The sequence below is a fragment of the Typopeltis vanoorti genome, chromosome 12 (genome assembly GCF_054136105.1).
Source record: "Typopeltis vanoorti isolate ZY-2024b chromosome 12, IOZ_Tvanoo_1.0, whole genome shotgun sequence".
NCBI lineage: Eukaryota > Metazoa > Arthropoda > Arachnida > Uropygi > Thelyphonidae > Typopeltis > Typopeltis vanoorti.
Window position 1 is genome coordinate 49926534 of NC_143560.1, and position 22838 is coordinate 49949371.

Genomic DNA, 22838 nt, shown 5'->3' on the forward strand with positions numbered 1-22838 from the left:
TCTGAAAGGCAAAATTTATAGGACAGTAGTGAGGCCAGCTGTGACATATGCTATAGAAACTGTGGCCCTGAGGAAAAATAACATCAGCAGGATGGAAGTAGCAGAGATGAGAATGCTTAGGTGGATGTGCGGTGTGACCAGAAAGGATCGTCTGAGAAATGACTATGTCAGGGAAACAGTGAAAGTTACGAAGTTAGGAGCGAAAATACAGGAGGCAAGGTTGAGATGGTTTGGTCATGTGATGAGGAGGGAGGACGAATATGTGGGAAGAAGGGTCATGCAGATGGATGTACAAGGAACGCGGAAGCGTTGGCGGCCAAAGAAGAGATGGAGGGAACTGGTAGATGAGGACTTGAAGATGAAGAACTTGGATGTGGTGACAGCCCAATACAGGAAAGTGTGGAAGAGACTCATTACAAACAGTGACCCCACTTAAGTGGGTGAAGCTGCAGAAGAAGAAGAAGAAGAAGAAGATTGTTTTCCCGAGAGTGTTTGATCAGATCCAGAAAACATCATATATGATCTTTGAATTGTTTCAAAGAATTTCATCGCTATCCATACAATTCAGACTATTTCTCCTGGTAAATAATTAAAACTATGATCCGTATATGAACAAACAATGCTCCTCAATTTCCGATAAAAATTCTCCTTGTAACCCTTATCGTTACCATGTTAGCCTTTATCATTATCTTTGATTTAATGAGTATTTTATTTATTTTACAACAGTCGTAAAATAAATGAAATATTCATTGAGACTTGTTTGTTTTATTCTTCTTTTGGTCGTTTTAGTAATACGCATTATAAGTGTACATGAATTTTGTTCGTAGTACAACTACTTGGACTGAGTAATAGTTACTTTTTTTCTCTTTATGTATGAATTCTTCTCTCACTTCATTTCCTAATCATTGGTTTTTGTCAGTCTTATATGTTTAGTCTTATATGAAATCAACACTGTGTAACCGCAGTTTAAACTTAGAGCTTAGAGTACGCATGGTTAAATGCTATGTATGGTCTGTACTGCTGTACGGTGCAGAAACTTGGACCTTGAAGACAACATCAATGAAAAGACTTGAAGCTTTTGAGATGTGGTTATAGAGACGAATGTTAAAAATCCCATGGACAGCAAAAACGTCTAATCAGGAAGTACTGGAACAAATGGGGAAATCACGTGAACTTTTAGATACCATAAAAAGAAGGAAAACTGCATATCTTGGTCACCTACTTCGTAATGAAAAATATAAGATACTTCAATTGATTATAAAAGGGAAGATAAATGGAAGAAGAGGACAAGGAAGACGAAGAAAATCTTGGCTGGCAGATATCAAACAGTGGACTGGTATGAACTCTGAGAGACTGCTCAGAGTAGCTGAGAATCGCTCAAAATTTGCCAAGGTGGTCGCCGACCTCCGATAGGAGATGGCACTCAAAGAAGAAGATATGTTTAGCAATATTAACATCATATTCGGAAATCATTTCTATTAAATATAGAAAATTTCCATTGTTTTCTGTACATATAGTAGTATAATGTCATGAAAAGCATCATCATGCGAGGCAAAATATCTCATCTCGTGTTCCCTTTAGTGGTAGGTTCAGTCGCCTGCTGTGGCTAAGTAATTTGGTGTCTTAGAGCCTTCATACCTTCGATAGGGCGAAAAATCCTAAGTGAATTGTGTGATATGGCTGTAAGCTGCATGTGTTCTTCTTGCTGATTTATTTGTGTGAAGGGTTTAAAATACCCATCGCGGTTTTCTCATCCGGAAAATTCTCCTGGCTAACAAAGCTTTCAATGAAAAGTTCTGATAGAATTATTAATTTTTATGGCTATTTTGCCTATTTTTCTGATAGAAGCTCTGATAGAAGTTATCAGAAAATAGCCAGAAAAAAGCTTTATATATTGGCTGAACTATGGAGGCTCTAGCTAAAATTAGACATAATATTATTCTTTTAAGAACATCGCTTGAATGTTCTATATCAAAGTTTCGTTGTTTATATTGAATACTATCGAATGTGTAATAAACATTCAGTCTTCTATGCATTTCACTCAAGCCAGGATTTACTCATAAGCTAGACAAGCTACAACTTAAAACCCACATTTCAAGGGGCTTCACTTCACTTCAGAAAAGATTACTTAAAATTGACCCATTAGAGATGCTTCATAAAAGTTATAGCTTAGGGCCCAAAACCCGAAATATGACCATAAAATTGTTCTAATAATTGCATGTGTGAGTTTATGATTTTTTTTTGGAGTGAAGTTTTGTGTTCTTTCCACAGAGAATGTGTTTCCAGGGAGAAATACCTGGAAACACATTCTTTTACTTATTGGTAAAAGCTAACAATGGAGATTGGCTGGAAAACCTACCCTACTAACAAAATCATTTGTCCTTGAGATTAGAATATAAAGTATAGTTTCTACAACATATTTCTCCATTTTAATGAATTTTTAACGTAAAATGAAATGCTGACCTTTCTACCATGTTCATCCAAGGAAAATCGAAATTATTTATTTAAATCGAATTGTTTTCCAGGATGTGACTCTCATTCTCTAGAATCATCATCTAAAAAACATGGCTAAGCTTCCGAGGTAAGATTCACTTGTCTCATCCAAATTTTCGAGTTCGTGAATGTTATTTTTTCCATCTTCTAAACGAACACGATATGACAGAGTTGTATTTGTTGCATCTGAATTGTGAATTTGATATGAATAATTATATATTTTTCTATCTTCATTTAAGAAAGAATATGAAGTTGGATGGATTTTACGTGTTTAGGATTTCATGGGAATAATTTTCTTGCTTCCTTTCATTGTTTTGATCAGTAATTAAATCCAGTGGCGGAACGTGGCTTGAAATCATGGAGAATGCTGCAACTTTCGAAATATATATACAGACTGTAAGTACAATGTATACGTGTTTGAATAAAATATCAAAATTATGATAAAAATTAAATTAAAAAAATTAAACATGAAAAAATATTGCTTATTATCGATAAAATTACAGGTCGGTATAATTCAAAATTGCTTAAAAATAAAATATATTTTTCTTGTTTTGTTTCACGAAAAAATATTGTTTATTATCGATAAAACTATACAGTATAGTATAATTCAAAATTACTTTAAAATAAAATCCATTATCATAAAAACTATAACAAATGTTATGTCTTTAATTGTAATGTCCAAATATTTAAAGAGACGGAGTAAACACGATAAGCACTCCGAACACTCTACTACTGGTGCAAACTGCATATAAACAACAGTGGAAATTCCACTGTGGAACTGCGCTACGAACAGTGCCGCATTACGCTAATAGCTCGCATTTCACTATGACGTGCATATGCTTGCGTGCGTAGCAATATGACACTGTGGTAAATAAAGTGCTGCTAGCGTCCCTCGCCCTCCTAATTGATACAAGATGGATTTTTATTATTTTTTTATACAAAATAAGAGGATTGTTGATTATAAAATTAAATATTATAAGCAAATATAAATAAATTAATAAATATATTTATATATCGAGAAAAATTGCGGGTGCTACAGTTCCACAGTGCCTATGCACGAGCAGCCATTGATTAAATCTTCACTAAATAAAGAATTTGAATTCGTCTTGTTCTCAACTTTATTTGGTCAATACTCCTCACGGTACTGTCTGCTTTCTTTCATTATTTTTTATTTAAAAATGTATGCAAACCTCCTCTTTGAAGATTTCTATTTTTATTCATCCTTTATTTTCTTTTCTCAGCTCTATATTGCTATTTCCTATTTTTGCCATGTCTTAAATTGTAGATATTTTCAATGATAAAAATGCTTTGCTTTTAATCATCGATTACATCATGTTGAATACATTTTCATCAAAAAATGTAAAAAAAAAAAAAAAAATGGTCGATTTTCGTTAGTTTACATGACGATAAACCCGAGTTTCCCGGAGAAAAAGCCTGCTTGGCCATGGCAGAGATCGACTGACTCGGGAACCGGTTGAAGATAAGCTTAGAGAGAGTTCCTCTAGTCGGCAACCATACATAAGTGTACCTTCGGGTTGCCTAAAACAGAGGATGCAGGCGTCACTTCCACTGAACTACACAAATACAAACAATCGAAAAATTATATTTTTTTTTCTGGCAGATATTAAGCACACAGATTTTTGTTTTAATTCCAATATTCTTATAGGAATAATAATAATAATAATAATAATAATAATAATAATAATAATAATAATAATAATAATAATAAATATGTGACATCTCCAGGGAGCCAAAGACTCATCGAGGGAGAGTGTGCCAACAGCATCGAACGATTGGATTCCTTCCAACTACTAACCACGCTCAAACTTGCATAGCTTTTTGCGTGAGCCATTAGTAGCAGAGGCTCTACCAATCGACCAACCTTTTCATACAAGTTAAGGTGATAATTATTTTTTTTATTATTTTGTGTGACTCTCACTCATGAAAGACTTTTAAACATGAGTGAGAGTCACACAAAATAATGTGTGACTCTCATCCCTTTATCCTGTACACGGAAATTAGTACCGTGTACAGGATAAAGATTTTTTTCTATTTTTCTATTAATTTATATATATATTTTGTATTTTTATTCATTTTTACATAGTCCGTTAACACTGCTCTGGAGACCAAACATGAAACATTTGGAAGTCAGTTCCTCCTCTAACAGTAGGATTCAACACCGGTAGACTGTTGTTGGCCAGAGAGCGATACGTAAACACTAAACATGTCAAGAAGACTATACCAGGCAACTAGTTGTGAATGTCTGTCTTAACGAGTATTTTTTGTGATTTGATTCTGAAAGTTCCTTTTTATCTAGAGAAATAATTATTAATGCTATGCAGGTTCTTCTAAAGCGTGGGGACTACGGTAGGGCCTTTCTTGCCATGGTCAAAGGGCAAGAAGAAAATAGATTATATAATCGACAATATTACAAAAAAGAATATACTGTGTTAGAGTTAGGAACCACGAGATGATAGCAATTGCCAACCTTACTCTCTTCACCATGCCAAAGGTGAGATTCGAACTCACAGCCTTTTGACTCGGGTTCTTTATCTTTCCTGACAGTGTAGTAATGTTGTTGTCGAGTCCATTCAAGAGCATCTAAATATGACCATGTGCCTGTAAAACTGCTTTGGCAATCTGCAAACTTTGATGGAATAGAGCTTTCCTACAGGGGTATTGTCAGTTATCCTTAGAGAAACGTCAATTACTAGACAAGAATAGATATGGGCAGGTGATAGTCCGACTCCTAGGCAATTCATGAATATTTCATAGCTTCTAGTACCGTCAGGCTGAATTTTCATGCCTTTAAAATGTTCTGTTCTTAGTCTGGTGATGCTTATGGTTATTTCTCTATATTCATTAATTTCGCTGAGTTCATGCTTCTTCTTGATAGTTTGTTTTAACAATCCAACTTTTTCCACAGGGCCTGTGTAGCTCAGTGGATCTAGCGTATATACACCACCGTGCTTGCTCGCACGAAGAAAGACAGTTACAAATCTAGTCGGCGACTAGAGGAAATTTTTCTAAGCCATTTTCGACCAGTTCCAGAGTTAGTCGATCTCTAACAATGGCTCGTAACTAAGCGGGTTTTTTCTATTGAAAACTCAGGTTTTATTGTCCTGTAAACTCAAGAAAATCTACCGTAGAACCCACGCTATTTTAAACATTAAATGTATTGGGTAAGGGTAATGGACAACAAGATGACGGCACTTGTTCAGCTGTCTCTTCACTCCGTGTTGCTTAATTAGTGATAGTCTTAGGCCAGCTATTTCTGATTGGTACCAGTGGAGATTAAACTACCGACTCAGTCTCCAAAAGTTAGAAAGAGCTAAAACGGCCTCGCCTACTCTATATACGCGAATAAAAGGCATTAGCTGATTTTTTTTTATTTTTTTTTTACTTTTGGCACAATTAGCATCAGTTAGTGGTAGTGAGTGTAATTTTTGAGGTCAGTATCGTGCTTATTTAGCTAGTCTGTTTTATTACCTTCAATATTAAATTGACCGGTATCTATTGGAGCATATAGTTTCACTTTTCAAATTTAAAGTTGTTAGTTGTTACTGAATTTCCTATTTGAGTTTTGATTTTCCATTTTTTAATGCATCACGTGCAGATTTTGAGTCACTGAAGATGGTTAATTTTTCTATAATGTATATTTACTGGATTAGAGAGATAGAAATTTAGAGTTCTTGTATGGCTGTTATTTCACAAGTGAAGTTTGAAGTTATTGTGCCTGCTGTGGATTTGTGAAAGGAGTTCACCACACGATCTTTACAGAATGTGGAGAACCGACTAGAGCTTCTTATCTTCACATGGTGCTTCCCGTTATTAGAAATCCAATGAGGTCTTTACAACGATGATCAACCAACGAGAATGGGCTAGCAATTTGGGATATAACCCTCAAAATTAAAACATAAATAAACATAATGGTGCTGGAATGATGTTTCGTGACGGCTGGAGAGTGGCCTAGCATGAACCAGATTTCGTTAGGAAATTAGGACAAAAATAAAATGTGAATACATCTGGAAACTCGGGTTGTTCGTCCCGGAAACTTTCAAGAATAACGACCCTAGAACCTACGCTGTTTTCACAGATTAAAAGTATTGTGTTAGGGTTAGGAACCACGAAATGGCAGACTTGTACACCGTCTCTTCACTTTATACAGTTTAATTAGTGATAGCCTTGAGCCAGATATTTTTAATTGACTGCCAGTGGAGATTGAACGGCCAACTCAGTCTCCAATAGTTAAACAGGGCTAAACATCCTTGCCTACTCACTATATGGTAATAAAATCGCGTTAGCTGATTAATGTTTTTCAATTAAAGAAAGAAATACAAACAATGTGAATAGAGCTGAAGATAGGAACAATCAACATATGATGTATCGAAGAAAAGAAGAACGAGATAAGTACAACGTGGACTTAATTTGTTCTAAAAATAAGAATTTTAAGTAGGTGGAATATTAGTAAATAATACACCTGACAGATAGAATTTAATTCAAATCTCTAAGATAAACGTCTTGAAATATTTCTACATAACTCTAGTTGAAATTTATTAATTTCAAGTAGAGTTGTGTAGGAAAATTTCAAATATAGAATTGGATAACAAAACATGGTGAGTGAAGCCTTTTGAGACACATAAAGATTATTATTATTATTATTATTATTATTATTATTGTTGTTGTTGTTGTTCCGGGCAACTCCAAGGAGTCGACAGACTCATCGAAGGAGGCCCTAGCATCATGTCAAGAACAACTATTCGACATTGACACAGTATCTATCATACCTTGCCTTGCATTCATTCACGGTCGTAGCACCCATAACAGACTCTGGACGCTTATTCCACTCATTCACCACTCTCCAAGTAAAAAACCTAGCTTTAACTCCCTTGTCAACCATGCTCTTGCCCAGCTTCCATGCATGGCCCCTAGTCCTCCCACCACCAGTCATATTTTCAAAAATATCTTCTGGATCAATCTTATAGAAACTCTTCAGTAATTTGAATGTCTTAATCATATCACCCCTACTTCGCCTATCGTCCAATCTCTGCAACCCACAAATTTTCAACCTATTCTCATAAGGTTCATTCCACAGACCTTCTATCATCTTGGTCACTCATCTCTGGATCCTCTCCACTTCCTTCCCATCACGAAGAAATCCTGGTGCCCATAACTGGGCACAGTAGTCCAGATGGAGTCTTATCAAGGCTCGATACAGAGCAACAACTTGTTTGTTTCTGTATGTTAAAGTATTTTTCAGAAGCCAAGTGATTTGATGAGCTGATTTAGTCACTTTTGCAATGAGCCCCCTAAACTTCAATTCCTTATCCACCAGCACTCCCAAATCCCTGGCCTCATCCATCTCCTGGAGTACGGTTCCAACAAAGCGATATACTGCTGCTATTCTTTTCACCCCAAAGTGCATAACCTTACACTTTGCCACATTAAATTGACATCCATTTTTCCTAGCCCAGTCCTCGAAACTATCCAAATCATCCTGTAAAATTTTGACATCCTGTGCACTCACAATTGCTCTACCCAACTTTGCATCATCAGCAAACAAGTGAACACTTACTCTCAAATCCCTTCCTATATCATTGATGAACAAATTGAAAAGCAGTGGTCCAAGAACAGTTCCCTGCGGCACACCACTAGTCACAAGCCGTCTTTTAGACTCCACTCCTGCATAAACCACTCACTGGTATCTCTCCTTCAACCACCCTCCTATCCATCTTACCAACCCTATATCCATCCCCATCTGCTCCAGTTTAATGATTAGGGTTCCATGTGGTATCCTGTCAAAGGCCTTGGCAAGGTCCAGTAGTATCACCGTAAACCCATTATCTCTATTCAGTTCAGCCGTCACTGTGTTATAAAACGTGAGCAAGTTACTGAGGCATGATCTATCCTTCACAAAACCATGTTGTCCCCCATTCAATATCCCATTTTCATCTATCCAATCCTGTGTTCTTTTCTTGACTAATTTCTCTAAGACCTTGACAATGATTCCTGGTATGCTAATCGGTCGGTAATTTACAACAGCAGTCTTGGAACCACCTTTATGCAGTGGAACTATTTTCCCCTCTTCCCCCCCCCCTCGGACTAACCCAGACCCGAGACTCAAATTAAACAAGATGGTCAAGGGTACTGACAATTCTTTAGCTGCTTCTCGTACGACACGAGCTGGTATACCATCCAATCCAACGGATGTATTGACATTGAGGTGATGCAATGGACTACTCACCTCCACTTCATTCACCACAATTCCGGTATAATCTACTGGTTTATTTTTTCTGCAATGTCACCACCTGGATGAGATACATGCTTGCAAAGTGCTAACTCAGTAACTCAAATATATCAACTGATTAAGTTACCTCCCTACCATCGGCATTCTTTAAAATCATTCTGCCATCTACATTTCTCCTTTTACTTGCTACATATCTAAAAAACTGTTTAGGATTCTCTTTAGCCCGCATGACCAATGTTCTTTCGTAATCCTTTTTTGCTTTTCTTACCACACTCGTTACCCTTCTGGCCTGCGCTTTATACCTTTCATGTGCCTGCCGGTCACCTTTCTCCTTAAATTCCCTTCATAGTTGTTTCTTTTTTTGCAGCTCAAGCTTAATGGTGTTATTAATCCATTTAACCCCTACTTGATTTATTATTCGGACTCTAGGTATACAGTCAGCCATTGCCTCCTGCAAAAACTTCTTAACTGCATCTCATGCTCTATCAACCAGCCCTTGCAGTTTTACATGCCATAGCACTGAACCAATCAACCTCCTAAGCTTGTCATATTTACCAGCCCGATAATTCCACATGTACCCTTTCTTAATTGTAAATTCCACACCTTTAGCCACCTCCCAAGAACCTATGATCACTCTCACCAATTAGTGGCAATGTGGTCATATTCATTACAGCCAAATCCTCAGATGCAATTACTAGGTCAAGCACTCTCTGACCCCTAGTATTTTCCATTACATGCTGTCGCAGATAGTTATCTCTTAATAACAACCGCATAAAATCCGATTCATTCCTCCTGTGTGTCCTCTCCTCACTCCAATCAATGCGACCATAGTTGAAATCTCCCATAATAATTACCCTCCTTCCACTCATTTCTTCTATTTGCTTGTGCATACTGTCACCACCATCTTTTCCATCACCTGGTCTATAGCAGCACCCAGTTGTATATTTAGTTCTGCTAGCCACAATCTCACACCAAATGGCCTCAAATGTGCTCTTTTCTCTATCCTGCAATTCAACTTCTATTCTCCTTGGCTGCAGCTCATCAGCTGTCATCAACAATACTCCTCCCCCCATTTTATTCTCCCTGTCATTCCTGAACACACTATACCCATCACATTCAATCCCACAAGCTATATCATCTACAGTTAGTCATGATTCACTAATACCAATAACTGGAAGTGGTCTGTGGTCTGGAAGTGCCAACCATGGCCAAAAACTCTTCCTTCTTGTTCCTAATACTCCTAGCCTTAGTGTACATGAATTTAAGAGCCCTATTAGCCCCAACCCTACTTTGATGCCTTATATTAACTATCCCCCTCTGATTTGCTGTTCTTATTCGCTCGGGCATATTATATTCATTCATACATTCAACTGCCTCCCAATGACTGTATATCTACCCCCCCCCCTTAATAAATCTAGTTTCCCTGAATTTGCACATCCATTACATTCAGCAACACTTTCTCAAGTCTCCTTACACCGTAACCATTCAAATGCAAGCCATCCATCTTATATAGATCCTTTCATCTAATAAAGATCATCTAATAAAAATGTGGAGAAATTTTTCGTGTTCTTAAAGGAGAGAACCGAAATAAAGAAAGAAAAAGAATAATATGGTCCTTGTTATAGTACTAAACAGCAGGGTAGGATATAAAATCCAGGTACATGGGAATGTTTGAGTAAAATTTGTAGAAAAAATAAAAGTTAATAACAAGCTGTTCAGGAAATTGGGAAGTCTTTACTAACAGACGCATTTATACAATTATATAAAAACACGTATGAAGAGATGACGCAAGAAAATAGGAAGACATTGTTGACTACTATTGACAGTCATATATTTATATAGATTCATGACAAAAGCATTTGTAAAAAAAAAAAAAAAAAAAAAAAAATCAGCTAACGCCTTTTTATTCCCGTATACGGGGAGTAGGCGAGGCCATTTGCCCTATCTAACTTTTGGAGACTGAGTGGGCAGTTCAATCTCCACTGGTACCAATCAGAGATAGATGGCCCAAGGCTATCACTAATTAAGCGGTACTCAGTGAAGAGAGACGGCTCAAATGTGCCGCCATCTCGTGGTCCCTAACCCTAACACAATATATTTAATGTCTGAAATAATGTCGGTTCTACGGTCGATTTTCTTGAGTTTACATGACGAAAAACCTGCTTGCCCGTGCCAGAGATCGACTAACTCGGGAACCGGTCGAAAAAAAGGCTTAAAAAAATTTCCTCTAGTCGCCGACTAGACTCGAAACCAAGTCTTCCTTCGTGCGACCAAGAGCCGTGGTTGGCAAACGCCACATCCACTGAGCTACACAGGTTCTTCGAAAGTATTTGTAATTGGAAATTATTATCAAATATTTTTTACCAGGATGAAAATTAATATCATATTTGTAATATGCTAATGCCTTTTATTTGCAAAGGAGAATAAGCAAGGGATTTCAGTCCTAACTTTTATAGACTAGGTAACAGCCACCTTTCACCTTTAACCATCACACTGAAAGTTCTCTAAATATCCTCAGTGATATAAATTCCCATCCTGGGAAGAGAGTACGACATTCAATTTCCACCATTTCGTGTTAAATGACCCTAACACTACATAGTATTTTCTAATTGCATGATGAGTTTTGTGGTCAATGGTCTTCATTTCCGCGATGAATTGTTCAAAATTCATGGTTAAAAAATCCTAATTGCCTTTGCCAGAGATCAAGCAATCTAACTCAAATGCAGTGGGCAGAAAGACAAAAAAAAAAAAAAAATTAATTTAGTCGACGACTAGCGATTTTTCAATTTGTGTAGAAACTAAGAAAGTTTCGTAAATTGACCTCAGCGCTAAGGAAAATACAATCCTGGGCTTCCCCCACGAATCGCCTCAGCTTGGACTACTTAAAAGACATTGGCTTTGTCCAAGCGGCCATATATCCGCCATTTATCAGTTCATTTTTTAAAAGTTTCACTGGACGAACAGCTGTTTCGAACTGGTTGGCTCTTTTCAGAGACCGGACAGAAACCTTAAGAAAACAAAACCTCTCTTTCAGTACTAAGTAAATCGAAATAGAAGAAAAATGTTTTTTTCGTTGTGAACTCTAGTCTTTTACTCTTTTGTTAGTAATTATTTTTAATTACTAAAAAAGAGTAATTACTGATCAGAATAGCTGAGAATTGCTCAAAATTTGCCAAGGTGGTGGCCGACCTCCGATTCGAGATAGCACTCCAAGAAGAAGAAGAAGAAGTAGAAGAAAAGAGTAAAAGAAAAGTCTTCATTTCGGCGATGTAAAATTACATAGGCAGAGTGGATATGAAATATCACATCATTTCAAAGCCAAATGCTTTTAGAAACTATGAAAGTTGCATTCTCGTAAACTCTTAGGTCAATTTACGAAACTTTCATAGTTTCTACATACATTCACCTTTGAAATAATGTTGGATTTAATATCTAATCTGTTCTATGTATGTTAAATCGCTGAAATGAAGCTTTTTGCTCTTTGTTTAGTAATTAGTTTTTAAAAGATTTAAAGTTGAGCAACGTTTTCTCGTAGATATTAGGCTCGACTAAGTAAATATTACTCGAAAAAAAAAAAAAAAAGGAAAGCGAGTTGCAAATCTTAGAGTAAAAATAATAACAAAATCAGAATAAAAGATTGCTTTATTTGGATGTGAAGATATGTGGGGAAGGTTTCTGAAAGATAGAAAAATCTGTGCTCATAATGGATGCAAATAATTAAAAATGCAGTATTTGAAAAGGAAATTTGCTGGAAGCTCTTATCACGTAAATCAGTAGAGACCTTAACAAAATACAGAGGAGGGAAATGTAAGCCAGCTAATTTCTGCGTAAAAGATTAAACAAAAAAATTCATAGGGCGAGTTTGCATAAATATATAGATATTAAATATCAGGAAGATGGCAAAATACTCTGGCGGTTACTGAAAATTATAGAAATGCAGAAAAGTGTGATGGAAAAAAAAAAAGGGTTGATGAAGGTGATATGAAAGCTATATCTAAATATATTCTCAATTTCTCTAGAAATTGCATTGGTTAGAGATATTATAAGTTTACACTAATTACACCGCTAAATTCAGATAGTATTTTCAGAATTTCTTATTTCACGTGATTAGAGTAGAGTTGTAATTGTTCCCATCCATAGAAACAGTAATAAGGCTGAATGTAAGAATTAGGGAAGAGCATTTCCGCTAAGTTTTCTTGAAAAAATGTGCAAGCATTGAGAAGAGGGTAAGAAAAATTGAGGAAGTGAAACTTAAAAGGCAAGGCATATTGATGCGAAATGGAGGATGTCAATATCATATTTTCACTCTATCACAAACATATGAAAAATCGTTTGTATATAACACGGATCCTGCTTAAAAAATGTACTTTTTGGAAAATGCATATGACAGAGTGACAAAAGCAAAGCTTTTCAAATTGATGAGTTTTATGTAGTATCTGGAAAATTACGCATATCAATGCGTAGTTCACGAGTATAAAACGGATAACTTTGTCACACTGAAATCTGTCTTGAAAGGTCTAGGTCAGGGGCTCCCAACCTTTTTGGTCCCAGAACCCCCTTGGCTTTTAGTAAATTATCCGATACCCCTATTCATTATAATAAGAAATAAATTCTTAAGTTTACTGTACAGATTCAAACAATATAAGAAATAAAGAGTAATTAAGTTTTCATAAAAGCTTTATTCGGTAAATAAATCAAATACATTATCATATAAAATTGTAAAATTTTTATTAAACTGAAGTAAAATCGAATAGTGAGATTCTTGATCATAAAAAAAAAAAAAATCAGCTAACGCCTTTTTATTCCCGTATATGGGGAGTAGGCGAGGCCATTTAGCCCTATCTAACTTTTTTGGAGACTGAGTGGGCAGTTCAATCTCCACTGGTACCAATCAGAGATAGATGGCCCAAGGCTATCACTAATTAAGCGGTACTCAGTGAAGAGAGACGGCTCAAATGTGCCGCCATCTCGTGGTCCCTAACCCTAACACAATATATTTAATGTCTGAAATAATGTGGGTTCTACGGTCGATTTTCTTGAGTTTACAGGACGAAAAACCCGAGTTTCCGGGAGGAAAAACCTGCTTGCCCGTGCCAGAGATCGACTAACTCGGGAACCGGTAGAAAAAAGGCTTAGAAAAATTTCCTCTAGTCGCCGACTAGACTCGAAACCAAGTCTTCCTTCGTGCGGCCAAGCGCCGTGGTTGGCAAACGCCTCATCCACTGAGCTACAAAACGCGATGAAAACGAGATTCTTGATTCTGTATCTTATCCACCAACGGTTTTATTCTTGGTACAGTTTTTGAAATAGATTACTGCATATCATGTTCAGGCTCCAGTTTGTTTCTTGTTTTGACTTGATTGAAAACAGAACTGAGAGAAACCTGATTCACATAGATAAGTTGTCATAAATGGAATTATAGCCATGTTTGCACATTTGGTGATATCGGGATATGCTTCTCCAAGTGTACACCAAATATTTTGTAACTTCATTGATTGGAATTCAATTCGGAGTTTCTTGTTATTGCAGAGATCAATTAGCTCGTCTTTCACTGGGTCGTTGACACTGATTTTTTCTAAATCAATATGAAAAGGGTTACTTATCCAAACTTCATTCATTTGGTCAGGAGGATTTATTCTTGCAACTGCCTCTTTCAAAATTTTTAAATGCAATATAATACTATCGAACTTCCTATTTTAGTTCATATGCCGGATCTGAAGTGATTTCATCAAGAGATTTGAAATTGGCAAAGTTACCTAACTCCAGTCTTCTTCCCCAGAGAGTCAATTTTTCTTGAAACGATTGTATCTTTTCTTCAGCCTTCGCGAGAATGACATCTGTATCTTGCAGAGAAATGTTCACAGAATTAAGAATTCCAAATACATCAGAAAGATAAGCCAAAGAAATCTCGAAGTTTGAATCTTTGAAATATGAAGCAAAAGCAAATTCTTTTTCGACTAAACAAATTTCAATTAAATTTTACGAGTTCAAAAACCCTTTCTAAAACATTTTTTCTGAATAACCATCGTACTTTTGTATGAAGCAGCAGTACGGTATGATCTGCTCCAACCTCTTCCCACACAGATTTAAACACATGGTTATTCAATACTTTTGCTTTGATAAAATTAACAACTTGAACAACAACATCCAAAACGTTTTCAAATTATGTGGAAGTGTTTTAAATGCTAAAACATACCGGTGAAGGTGCAATGGCTTGTAAAAATAATTGAGTTGATTTCTTTTACTGAAGCGGTGAAACCTTCTTTTTTCCACAACATAGCGGGAAACCGTCAGTACAAATAGATTCTACTCCCTTGAAAGGCCATTTGAATCAAAAAAATCATTCACCAAATTCATAATGTTCACTGCCTTTGTTTTTTCTTTCAAGGGTTTGCAAAAAAGAAACTCCTCTTTTATTTCATTCTGATGTATATTTCTAGTAAAAACAAGAAGTGTGACCAGTAAGAGACATCAGTTGATTCATCCAACTGTAAACTAATTCTTGCCGTACTTCTTACTTGATTTCCTCCATTACCTGTACACGTATGTCTTCTGACATTTCTCGAATCCGATCACAAATTGAATTATTTGATAATGGTATTTGTGCAATTTTCTCTTTTGCTTCTTTACCACACATCAACACAACCATGTCCACAGCACATGGCTTCACTAACATCTCAGCAATTGTATGTGGCCCTTTTTCTTTGGCAACCCTCAATGCGACGCCATAACTGACCTCCAGTGCTGGCTTCTTCTGGGTAATAAATCCATGGTCACGAAGTGTGATATTCTTACCAAATCGTGTTCGTGTTATTCTAAATGAGGACTCTGACTCGTTAGAATGTTCGGGATGAACATTCTGAAGATGCTTTCTCAATTTTGATGGCTTCATACTGCCATTGCTGAAATTGAGCAAATGAAGCACTGCGGCTTTTGCACACCTTCTTTGTCAAGCACAAAAGTAAAACCATATTGCACATACGAATCCTTGGGTCTGCAAAAATAATATTTTTTTGTATATAAATCCTGATCTAACCTTTCATTTTAAAAATAAGCTAAAAAATAAATAATATTTTAATGTATTTAAATCTTGATCTATCCTTTCATTTTTAAATAGACTAAAATAAACTATAAGCTACTTACGATTAGATTAAAATTTCGTCAGCAAAAGTGAAGTCCGCAAAAAGTAATTTAATTATCCTATGTTTATCACTAAAACGTCTGTACTGTGAGCATGTCGAAATGAAGCAGTTAGAGTGTGTACCATACAATACGTCCCGCGCATGCGTAGGAGGTCCAGATGCTGCTGAGGCGAACCTCGCGGGAGCGCTGATCTGGCAATTTCACTAGCTATCTTGAATCTTAACCGGGCATTTTGAGTTATCGGAACCTGCAGTGAGAAAAAAGTCTATGCAACCTCATTGTGTCCGTGTCAGAAAAAGAGACCTGAAATGTTGCTGGTGTGGCTGACAGACAGTACCAACATGGAATAGCCTGGAGATGTTGAATTTCACTAGCTATCTTGAATCTTAACCGGGCATTTTGAGTTATCGGAACCTGCAGTGAGAAAAAAGTCTATGCAACCTCATTGTGTCCGTGTCAGAAAAAGAGACCTGAAATGTTGCTGGTGTGGCTGACAGACAGTACCAACATGGAATAGCCTGGAGATGTTGATAACATAACTATTTCTTGAATATATTAATAGCATAATATACTTATTTGCCTGCTATTCACCGTACCCCCTGGACAAGCTTCCCGTACCACCTGGAAGCACGGGTACCCCCAGGTTGGGAACCCCTGGTCTAGGTGAATGGGCAGAGTGGGAATTAAGTTCAATGTAGCAAAGCGTAAGGTTTTAAATTTTGGGAAGTCAAGACGGGATGTAGCATATATGAGATTGGTGGTGGTGTATCTTAAAGGAGGCAGAGGAGGGGAATCTGGAGATGATGGTTGATAAGGACATATAGTTTCGATGATTTTTGATAAAATTATAAAATCAGCATAAAGGTTTATGGCAGTCATCCATATGTTACTGACATAGAGAAGTAAGAATGTTTGATTTCATTGTATAAGGCTTTGATCAGACTATATATACTGTTCATACATTTATTCACCTGATTTTCAAAAGTATGAAGAGCTGTTGGAAATGATTTGGTAATGGCTTTCTTGTTTCTGGAATGTTGTATATGAGTAAAGATTGTGACGACGCAAATTGCGAAGACCGGTAATTATAAGGAAGAAGGGTGGGAACATGATCGAGACACGAGTTGGTGAGGAATAATTACAGTAGTAATATGTATGAGATTTCATCGAATCGGTCTAAATAGAGGCAGAACAATTCTTCTATGCAAATTTTATTAGTGAAGTGTTGAATAGCAGGTGTTTTTGAGAGATGAACAGCAGGTAATTGGAATTCATTACATGAAATTTGGCTAATATGACAACAGGAAGTGCATTTATGTAATAGCATGATGAACAGCAGGTAAGTTTTGAGAGTGTGATCTTTCGCAAAGAGTCTTTTGGGTCCATTCAGGTCTGATGGTAAGAGAATTATATTTATGTTGTACTTTACCAATAAGGCCTGAAGAATATACTCGTATACGAAGATGATTTTTTCTGAAATCAGGTGGTATAAGGTTGTGCTATAAGGTTAATCTTGTCCTCACAACCTCTTCAAATACAGTATATGGCTCACATTATTAAAGTGTAATTATGAAAGAAAGTACATTAAATTCGATATCACAATTGGGGATAATCCTACTTTGCTGTTTACCTTTCAAATGTAGTGTATAGAATTGGATTTGTTTTACAGGAACAAATGCAATGCAATTCTCTAGGATTATTTTACTAAACTTAATAAGTATAAGAAGTTTGGCAGGAATATTAGAAATGAAAGGTTGAAAAAAGGTTCAGAACAACAACAATAACAAAAAAAAACTATATTTAGACAAAATTTAGACTGAAGATGACAAATTAAATTAAATGGTGGAGCGCTTATTAATTTTGTATGGATTAAGAGAGAAATTAGCCGAATCACTGAAATAACTGTATACAAGACGATGGTCAAACTGATGGGTCAGTCTAAGTGTTTGGTCAGAAATATGGCAGATTATCAAATATCAGACTGGAGATATAAGTATTCTGAGAAAAATTAAAGAAGTGAGCTGAGGCATGACTAGCAGAATAAAATATAAATAATAATATCGACTAATGCCTTTAATCGCTTATAGGAAGTAGGCGAGAGCGATTAGACCTATCTAACATTTTGACACTGAAGAGAAGTTCGAACTCCACCGTTGGCCAATCAGAGGCAGCAGGCCCAAAACTACATTTATTAAACTCGGCAACTGGTGAAGAGAGAGTCAGCTGACAACTGTCGCAAACTTATTGCCCCTAACGCGAAATGTTTATTGTCTGATAGAGTGTTGGTTGTACGGTCGATTTTGTTGAGCCTACGGGACGAAAAACCTGCTTGCCCGACTAACGCGGAAACATGTCGATGAAAGGCTTAGAAAATGTTCCTCTAGTCGATTAGAATTGAACTTGGGTCTTTCTTCGAGCCGCCAAGTGTCGTGCGGTGCAAGCGCTACTTCCCCTGGACAGAGGTGCACAATTAAACTAAGGATATTAGAAAATAACTTGACATTTTTAAGAAATTTATTAGGTAAACCTTTCCACAGTAATTTGATGCTTAAACAATACTGGATAAAAAAAGACAGCAAAGCACATATTTAATGTCAAGATGGAAGAAAAATAACATAGAAGTAGGCCGAGGTACGGTGGACTAATGCAGTCAGAAGTCCTTAGGAATAGAAAAGTAATATCTAACAGCGTTGGAATGATGAAAAGTGACAATTTATTTAAGAGAAAATATTGATATAATCATTCATTTTATTTTATGTGATTCCAGCCAACAAAAATTTAGAGAGAATCATTCGACCTTCCTTTGTACAGAATTGAAGTTTTTCAAGCTGATGCAATTCTCTATACAGTGTTTCTCGAACTATTGGCAGCTTCCCAATAGACAATACATATTACTCAGCGACTCAGCAGGCCCCATATCCCACCCTTTACCAATAGGTCATATTTTACTATATGTAGAATTAAGGTAGTTTTAAAGTAGAATTAAAGTAGATGGGCATAATTACCCAACCTTAATATTTTTCAGTAGAAAATTAAATCAGATAAAAGTTGCTACATGCTTTTCCGAGTACAGTGGCTGACTTTCCATACTAAATAATCACATGCTGAAATATCAATATGATTATTGTTATTATAATGAACATCATCAGCGCTTCATGTAGTCAAGACACTCACGAAGATAGGTCTCACACTCACACGCTGAGCTTCTCATTCATTGTCACTGTGCTCACTACAGTTTCAGGCAGTGCATTCCAGCCATCTTGAAAAATAATCTACACTTCATCCATTGTTCATATCCTCCTTATACAGCTTCCACGGATGGACACTTGTTCTTTCCTGTCTACAGCCAATCTATGAAAAATTACATGCATGATAATCTGGTAATTACCCCTTAGAAACTTATATATATCTCGATTATGTCGCGGTTTCTCCTTCTGTCCAATAGGCTCTACAATCTGAATTTTCTGAATATATCTTAATACTTTAGATTCTCGAGAACTGAAACAAACTTAGTCAATCGTCTCTGAATCCTGTCCTGAACTTATCTTGGCAAGAACCAGGCGACCTAATCTGTGAAGATTAGTAATTTTGGGCTGGTTAATACCTTCCGTTAACGCGTTTTTTTCCCCTTATAGGACAGCTCAGGCTCCAGCAACAGCCAATCAGAGATAGCTCACCTAAGATTATCATTTATTATAAATGGCATCCAATTAAGAGATGAATGAAAATTAACGCCATCTAAATGTCCCTGATCCTTACATTATATAATTATTGTCTGAGATAGTATGAGATCTATGATCTTAAGTCTTGTGCAGTGGAATCATAACATCCTGACATCTCTATGTCAGTGCTCTTCACTTCATTGCCATTATCTGGTGCATTACCGTGCATCCAGAGGACTCATAAAATAGGTCCTTAATGAGAGATTGAAAAAGAAAAAAACAAGCATATTTATACATTCACCAAACAAAAAACAGACTGAAAACTTTACTGACCCCAAACGAATGGGCACTTTTTTCGGAAAGTATCCAGTCACACATCAACCGATACACACAATTAATAGAAGCTCGACACGCAAAAAAAATGGAATGCCCTAACAGTCTCTCAATACAACAAATGAGCAGATTCCAATCCTTCGGATATTCCTACTTCGCAACCCACACAAAACAGCTCCATTATAAATCTATCACAGTATAATCTCGCACCCGACGAAATCACCATCCTGAACATGGGATTAAACTTAGCAGTATCCCCTAAATACTTACCAAACAAAGACATTATTATCGAAATCCAAGCAAAACTAGAAACTGACCCAAACGAAGAAGTCATACTCCGGAAAATGAACATCATAAACAGCAAAATAATAGTAAAACCCAACATTACTCTCAACCTACACAAAGCCCTGATATTAAAAAAGAACCCAAATATAATTATCACAAAAGCAAACAATGGTGATACAGTAGTTATCAAATCCCAAACAAATTACCACAACAAAATAATAGCTATTTTAAACGACCAAAATACGTACCAAAAAATCCAAAATGATCCCACTCCAGACCTCATAAAACAAATCAACAACGCCCTACACACTCTAAAAATCTGAACAAGATAGACAAATTCACAATGGAAAACACAACACTCCGCACAAATATCGCTTATGTTCGGCCAAATTAAAACCCACAAAGATGGTTAATAGTCTCTTACAAAAACACCACCACCTCAGCCTTATCAAAATTCGTAGCAAACTACTCAAACCGTTACTTATAACGTTAAAATCTATGATAAAAAACACAGACGACCTTTTCCAAAAAATAAAAAACTTAACTCTATCACACGAAGGTGTCCTCACTTGACTGGACGCAACTTCGTTATACAACAACCTGGACGTCCCCAGAACACTAGACATCGTATACACTCACACACACACACACACACACACACACACACACACACACACACACACACACACACACACACACACACACACACACACACACACACACACACACACACACACACACTACTCAGAAGACCACACACTACATTCACGTATAAAATTAACACCTAGTGATATTATAAACCTAATCAAACTAGTGATCTTAGCAAACGTCTTTATCTTTAAAAACAGCCTTTTATATGCAAACTTTCGGACTCCCTATTGGCCAAAACATCATTAGACAACTAGTGGAATTGTTCCTAGCACACATAGAATCACTCCTCCTCAACCCCCCCCCGTCATCACGTTTTATGGCCGATACGTTTTATGGATACTATGCATTGGAGAGCCAACACGCATCACAGCCTTACAAACGTCCCTCAACGATTACAGCAACAGACTGAAATTCACCATAGAAACCGAACAGAACAAATCCATCAATTTCCTAAACCTGACATTAGTCAGAAAAAACAACAAAATAGCCATGAAAATATTCCACACAACCACACATAGCGGAAACTACGACCATTTTAACTCATACAATTCTTATGTGATTAAAAAAAATCAGTTTTCCTAACACAATTCATAAATGTTTTATCGATTGGCAAAATGTAGAAATAAGGCATCACTGGATATCGTACTATACATGTGAGGCAGATCAAAGACTCTGGAGAAAGGGTATTAGGGAGGGATGTGGATATAAGAAACAAATGGAGAATATACTTTGATGGGCTTTTGAATGAAGAAAATCCAAGGACTCATAGAGAAGATGGGGAGCCTTATGAGGGGATGGTGCAGAATATTAGTGGAGTGGAAATGAATGAGGCCATGAAGAGGATGAAGAATGGAAAATCGGTGGGCCCTGACAGGATCCCAGTGGCGTCATGGAACGCACTGGGGGAAGAAGGAATTGACATGTTGTGGGACATTTTAATAAAAGTTTGTCAACAGGAAAATATACCCAAAGAATTAAGAGAAAGTACCCTTGTCCCCATCTACTGGGGTAAAGGGGATGCACAAGACTGTAAGAATTACAGAAGAATAAAGTTGATGTCGCACACAATGAAAATCCTAGAAATGGTTCTTGATGGAAGACTGAGGAAGGAGGTGGAGATTACAAAAGGAGCAATTTGGCTTCATGCCTGGTCGATCGGCCACAGATGCTATCTTTGGGGTACGACAGATGATGGAAACGTTTCGAGAGAAGCAACATGATCTACATCTGGTATTTATTGATGTGGAGAAAGGTATGATAGATAGACATAAATGTGACGAAAACTCAATAAACGTCCACCGACTCTTCATAATCTCCGAGAGTTGGAAGCTCCATAACATAAAAATTAGGTCACGACACAGACCAATAGGAGATAACACAAGCACACCAAAGACAGAAACACCAAACCAACTTGACATAGCCTCCTTCTGAGGGGAAGCTCCTAAACGAAATTAGGCTATTCATAACGACTCTATATTATTTTCGACGATCTAATGAATGCAAGAAATTATCATAAACTAGGTTGTATATTGGCCGAAGGATTTTAATAATTGATACTAAGTAAAAACACCAACACGTTTCGCCAACTTAGATGTCTGGCTTCCTCAGGGTGTATAAAACACGTACGAAACAACTTAAACTGTTCGTGAAGTAATGAACCGAATACAATTGTATTTTTTTTACAAATACAGAAGAAGTCGTACATCAAACGCATTTCGCGTTATGATATCAACTGTTGTTATGAAGGAACATTCTGTAATTAGCAGCGAAATTTAACTTTGGCTGCTTAATAATCTTCTGAGGGTCTTCCAAATGTCAGCTAGAATTAAACCTTGGTTTCTATTGAGGTTGCGTTTAGAAGTTTGGTTCTTTTATGTTTCGGGAGCAGAAATCTTCTTCTAAATAGGACATGCAGCTTTTGTCCCATTCAATGGTATGGTTTGTCCTCGAGAAATGAAGCTAACCCAGAGTTGTATTCTCTATTGTTGTTTACATTTCCAATGTGTTCTCTTTTTCTTATTTCC

At 36.7% G+C, this 22838-nt stretch overlaps 1 protein-coding gene across 1 annotated transcript; it reads right to left on the bottom strand.

Moving 5' to 3' along the window:
- Positions 1-15254: 15254 nt before the first annotated feature.
- On the bottom strand, positions 15255-15632 carry LOC150100778 (protein ZBED8-like). The gene has a single exon (XM_090401887.1). The coding sequence runs from the start codon at positions 15630-15632 to the stop codon at positions 15255-15257; it is 378 nt and encodes a 125-aa protein (XP_090258013.1).
- Between the last annotated feature and the right edge of the window lie 7206 nt (positions 15633-22838).